General features: G+C 39.6%; 1 protein-coding gene across 1 annotated transcript; it reads left to right on the top strand.

The window, feature by feature from the left end:
• Nucleotides 1–214: 214 nt before the first annotated feature.
• LOC140922480 (uncharacterized) lies at nt 215–2,125 on the top strand. The gene has a single exon (XM_073372461.1). The coding sequence runs from the start codon at nt 215–217 to the stop codon at nt 1,301–1,303; it is 1,089 nt and encodes a 362-aa protein (XP_073228562.1). The 3' UTR covers nt 1,304–2,125.
• Nucleotides 2,126–6,210: the final 4,085 nt, after the last annotated feature.

Genomic DNA, 6,210 nt, shown 5'->3' with positions numbered 1-6,210 from the left:
TGGAATCAAGATATCATTTCATGTCCCAAGCGCAGTACTCAAGATTGGCTTTTTTTTCTAAAAAAAAAAATGGGAAATCCCCCTTTGGGAGAAGAGCAAATTCTAAATACGGCCTCCAGTGTTACAGCTTTCTAGTCGGTTGAAGACAATTCATTGAAGACACTAGACACCCTTGCACTCGCATTTTTTCACGGCAATTCTTGATAGACAAGGCATGGAGCTGACTTCTTTGAACTGGAAGTGGATTGAAGGACTTCAACCTGAAAGGCGACAACGCATTTTGCAATGGCAGTTGCAAGCAAGAGAGCCAATTCGCAGTTTTAAGGACATAAAAATTGGCGATCATCTTGTCATAAAACGTTCCTTCCTTAATGGGCTGATTCCATACGAGCATCATTTCCTCTGCATCGGCAACGACGAAGGCAAGCCAAAGATTACCCATTACTATAATACCGCGTGGCACGCACTCAAGCAGTTGTTTCCGGATAGCCTCGGCTGTGGATCGGCCATTGAACAACTAGGAATCGTTCAAGAGATGACCCTTCCACACGAAGACTTCATCAAGAGTGAAACTGAACTTCAAGCAGAAGGTAATGGAGTAGAGAGAATCGTCTGGCCAGAGGAACTACGGCGATACTCTGCAGAGGAAGTCGTTGAAAGGGCTGAGAAAAGGAAGGGAGAAAAATGGTACGACTTGGCGAAGAATAACTGCGAAACTTTCGTCATGTGGTGTTTGTGTGATCTACAAATAAGTTTTCAAGTGACCACCGCCGTTCGTAAAGCGCTCGAGCTAGGTAGTGCTACAATAAAAGCTCTGAGACAGGCCCTTCAGCAAGTTCCAAAAGTGCTTGTTGAACAGTTTGGCGACGACCTTTTTCTCGCGATGATGCAGCTAATAAAGGCAAATCCCGTTCAAGCGGCTCTTCCCGAAGGAATTGGTGTTTATGTCGGGGCGGCGTTGTCTATTTTCATAGAATTTTGTCTGGCTTATAATGAAATTACGTCAGCTTATCAAAAATGGAAGGAGGGAATTATCATAAAGACCAGAGAGAAATTTATCAAGGCAGTTATTGATAGTGTTCTGTCAGCTCCTTTGCGTGCCGCCGGCAGCATTGTGGGAATAATGTTTGGCCAGACAGTAATCCCTATCCCAGTCCTTGGTACCATCATTGGACCTGTCCTTTGTGCTTTAGCAGGCCACATCATCTCAAAAATGCTCACTGATTTTGGCTTTACAGAATGTCTTGCTCAAATGATCGACTACATTTTGCCTCCAGATAAACCGACTGATAAACTGGATTAGGAGCAATTTAAGGGGCACCAATGACTAAATGCCAAGTTTTCAGGGTATTTCATATACTCATCATCATCTTCTCTAAATTTGTATTGCTTGGATAAGATGTTTGCCATCTTTTGAACAGAGTGCAAATTCGGCAGTTTGCTGTATTTTTTCTAACTGACTTTAATTTGTTTACAAGACTTTTAGCTTTAAGTCTTTTCCTGGCTAAGATTAAGTATAAGATTCTTTAGTAATTCTCTTTTTTGTGTGATGTCCTTTACTGTCATGGTGTCAGTGAGAGCTTTGTCTCTATTACCAAGAAAGTTTTTGCAAAGTTCCTCTGTAATAGTGATGACATATACACCACAATCATAACCTGTGGAATTAGCAAATAAATGAGCTAAGGTGAAATTTTGCTCTCATTTACACTTTGTGGATCTTGTGTCTTAAAGGGGAGTCGACTGACATATTGGTCAAGTGTCCCTCAAGACTAAAACTTCACTTGGGGAGCAAGGGATGGAACAGTGGTGAGAGCACTCGCCTCCCAGCAATATGGCCCAGGTTCAAATCCCGGCATTGGCGCCATATGTGGGTTGAGTTTGTTGTTGGTTCTCTCCTTTGCTCCAAGAGGTTTTTCTCCGCGTACTCCAGTTTTCCCCCCTCCTCAAAAACCAACATTTCCAAATTCCAATTTGATCAGGATTCGGGTAAACGAAGAACCACTTTGTGGATGTGCTACCTCCAAATCATTATTATTTTTATTATTATTATTATTATTATTATTATTATTGTTATTATTATTATTATTATTATTATTATCATTATTATTACTGAAACTACTGTAGATCCTACCTGTCCATTTAGTAAACTTTGTGCATTGATATTACTGTACATGTTACATTTTTTATTAAAATCATAATATATCAATGCATAAATTTAAATTATAGACTAGTGAAATTATCCAAATTAATTAAAATAACCCACCATTTTGCTGTTGGGGGCACTTGTCTTCAATGAATGATGGAGTGTCCTTGACTGCAATAGGAGATTTAAACTGATCAGTGATACAAGCTATTCGTACTATTCCTACTATTCTCACCAGTGTTCCAGCCAGAGTGCGCCATTGCGTGAATTCCGCAAAAGATCAAGAGATGGCCCCCTACAAAAGAGTTCACGGGCCATTATGGCCCTTTCCTTATTTAATTCCCTGGGTTTTAAAATGTCTCTGTTACTTCAACTACAATAATTTTCCAGTTAAACAGAATTTTTTAATCCAAAGAACAACAAATTTAATTTACTTAACTTCCCAACTGTTTCTTCTCTTTTGCATAATAAAAAAAGATAGGGGAATACTGGCCCTTTCTTGAAAAATCTGGCCCCCAAGAGTGGGTTGTAGGGACCACTTTGGCCCTCAAGCAGAATTTTCTGTCTTGAACACTGTCTCACCCACTGAGAGATACCAACCTCTCATCTGGAGATCGAAAATCTGGAGACTTTCTCTTTTTCACTACCCCTCACCCCTGACTGTCAACCCGAAACCTCTCTTCCCCCAACAAATTGACCCAGCCCAAATTAATGGGAATGGCTTAGGACATTATATGAAGTCTTACATGAATTACATACTATCAAAATTCAAAATCATCATTTTAACGTGGAAAAAGTCTTTGTTAGAGACTAGACTAAATATGTGCAAAAATGCCCCAGACAACGTACTATAGATGAGAAACAAAAATTTCAAAAATTTTGAGGGGAAAATGGGCTAAATCTCAAATTAAAGCACAGAAAAGGTCAAAAGATGATTTTATCCAGGAGATTGGGTGACCAGTATGGGAGAGCGGGATATTGGTGCCATATCCGGGAGACTCCCAGATAATCTGGGAGGGTTGGCATATAATTATGTGCGGCTTTAGACCTTTCTCACGACTTACACAAAAGTTGCATGTATGACCAGTGCAAAAGTAAGGCTCTTTTGCAGTTATTCATATGTTTTGTGTATTTGACATTAGGGTCAGGGCCCAAAAAGAGTCCCATTTAGTTGTCCAGGACAGGTAGGATTTTCTTGCTGGGCAAGGGTCTAAGCAAATCATCTTGTTCTAACTAAATCATCACTAACTAACAGGAGCACGAAGTGGCACAATGGGCAAGCAAAATGAGAGAGCTGCTTGCCCAAAGGACACTTGCTGGTCAAGCTGAAAATTCATATTTCTTTTTAACGCTAGAGGTGCAAATGAAAATAACTACATCAATAATTATTAAAATTATACCACCACATTGCACTATTTTTGGTGTGGTTTTGGAGGAAATTTTATTTCAACCAGCTGTGTTGTGCTTTAACAAGATTTTGGGCTCGTGGTTATTTAACAATGATATTTGGGTCATTTTGATGTCATATAATTTTAACTTCTTTTAAAATTCTTCTAAGTGGTTTTCCCATTTTCCAGCCCCCCCCCCCCCCCCCCATTCCTCCTACACAAAATACATGTATCAAAAAATTATTTTTTTTATAACACTAAACAAATCCAGTCTTGTTCCTAGCTTACCAAGTAAGAAGGGCTCCACATTTTTGGCAAGGGATCTGGCAGCTGACGTGTTAAACGGAGTGGAGGAGTCATAATGATGAAAACTATTTGTTTGTCTTTTATACAAAAGCAAACTCCTGAAATAAATGTAGAAAACTTTGACATAAGTAATCAAGTTGTAATCACAGTTCTAGGGAGCTTCAGCTACAAAAACAGCAATGGCAATGATGTTTAGTTTCAGAGCAAAGAAGAGCGAGGAAGGAGAGTTTTGGTTTTGACCACGCGAGAAATGAAACGAGAGATAAAAAAGGAAAGAGGTGGGAGGGAGGGGAAGGAAGGACACGCTTGCAGACAAAGCCCTCGATTTTGAAAACCTGTGTTTGCCAGTGAACGCAGTGCCTGATTGGCTCGGCTAGTCCAACAATATTGACATGTGTCAATCAAAGGTTTGTTTCATACTGAGAGGTCATGTATGGTAAGTGACACAAGATTTGCCCTCCATTGCAAGAGCATTTTCTTTGACCTCTTTTGAGCAAAAGTTGCCCTCTTTTATTGCCACTTTCTGATCAGTTGCTGGGTTAGCTTTGTTCTTAGATGCTTTTACAAGGGCTACTCTAGTTCTCTGTGCCGTGGCGAGAACTGTAAGACATTCTGTCTAGCTGAGCTTTGAACAGTATAAATATGCGTTGCGGATCGAAAATACTTGACTTGAATGCTTGTCACATTTTACCACTTCAAATCCAACTTTCTGGAAGTTTTGAGCTAAAAATGTCTTGTTTAGAAGAATTGGTTAGAAAACGAAAGTTCAGCAACGTTTCTCCTTCAGACTGGAGGCTCTATTTGAAGACTTTTATTTATTTACCTCTCACAGGGATTTCCCCTGTGGTTTAATTTTAGAAAAAATTCGTCACATTCTACTGAGATTATATTACCGTCCATGTGGATACCGCGTTTGTAACGTGAATTGACTTCGTGACTTCCAGTGACTCCAAATACGTACCTTATGCAAATCAGTTAAGACCTTTTAAATGTTTTCGAGGAATCCTCACACTAACCTTGTGAGAGTAAGTTAGAACCCCTTGATGTTTTCCTACCTCGGCTACGTCACCAAACGTTGTCTTGCTTCGTTTAGTAACTTAACCAGAGGCTTAGTTTCGACTGTGTTGCGGAGTATTTCCTACCGGCCCTTATCGAGAATTCTGTTTGTGACCTTTAGGCCACTTCAGTGATACCATCATCAACACTTTTGTACCTTATTAAACCAAAAACGTAGCAAGCATTGGAATAAAATATGGTTAGAGATGATACACTATGATTATTGTTAAAAACGGGTTTTGGGGATTTTAAGCACCTTACGCCTTATTGAAACCACTAAAGAAGAATGAAAACTTCTCGGAACTTCTCGGAACATCGATTAATTTTCAGCGTTCTTTGAACTGTTTCCAGAAGCAGACGTTTTTCCCGCTGTTGTTGATTGGATAAAAAAAAAAGAAGACATCACATGAAAGACGTTTTATGTACCCAAGGTTGGGTTTTAAAAGAAAGTATTATAGAGAGGAGAAGTATGACGTCACGTCACCATGGTAGAACTATTTGTGGATGACAACAAAACCAACGACGACGGCGACAGGACGGAAGGAGAACGGCAAAAAAGTTAAATTGTTTTTATTGACAAAACAACAAATTTGCACGTGCATGACGCTATTTTTGTACAGTTCTTTGCCGTCGTTGCACCCCTGCGACATGAAACTTCCTAATTTCACACGCTTGCTTTATGGAGTAGGTAAACACCACACAAAAGTTGTCTTTTTTCTCTTCTTAACTCAGATACGGTCCTTTCGGATTCAACCCGAGGACACTTCGCCAATATTTGCCAAATTAAATGAAATTGAATAAGTTCAATGAAGTTTAAGCGGTGTAAATTCACTCTTTAAGTGACGTTTTCGGTTTGTTGTCATCCAAAAAATTTTGCTACCATGGCAACGTTACGTAACGACTTTTGATCCTCTCTACAGTGAAAGCTCTATTAAGCAGACCCCCAATTAAGCGGACACCCCCTATTAAGCGAACACTAAGCCGGGTCCCGAAATTAACGTCTTGTATTTCCCGTTATGACGAACCCCTATTCAGTGGACACCTCTATAAGCGGACGCGGACACTATAAAATAGGTTGTATTTGGCTAATTTCTATTGCTAAAAACCTCTATTAGGCGGACACCGGACTGAATTGACAATAGTAGTATTGGATTACGTCATTGAAATACGTATTGTAGTCGATTAATAAAGATAAATAAATACATTTAGATGTCAATAAACTGTAGATGAGACCGATATCCGGCCGTATGGTTGTCATCCACGATCAAAGTTCACATAAAAGTCTTGCCCAAAGTACAGAACTTCTTGGAACTTTAT

This window comes from Porites lutea, chromosome 13 (genome assembly GCF_958299795.1).
Source record: "Porites lutea chromosome 13, jaPorLute2.1, whole genome shotgun sequence".
Lineage (NCBI taxonomy): Eukaryota > Metazoa > Cnidaria > Anthozoa > Scleractinia > Poritidae > Porites > Porites lutea.
This window is presented reverse-complemented; position numbering and strand designations above follow the sequence as displayed.

What these genes read in the sequence shown, in the direction of transcription:
- LOC140922480 (XM_073372461.1), top strand. Translation starts at nt 215, where the DNA reads ATGGAGCTGACTTCTTTGAACTGGAAGTGGATTGAAGGACTTCAACCT.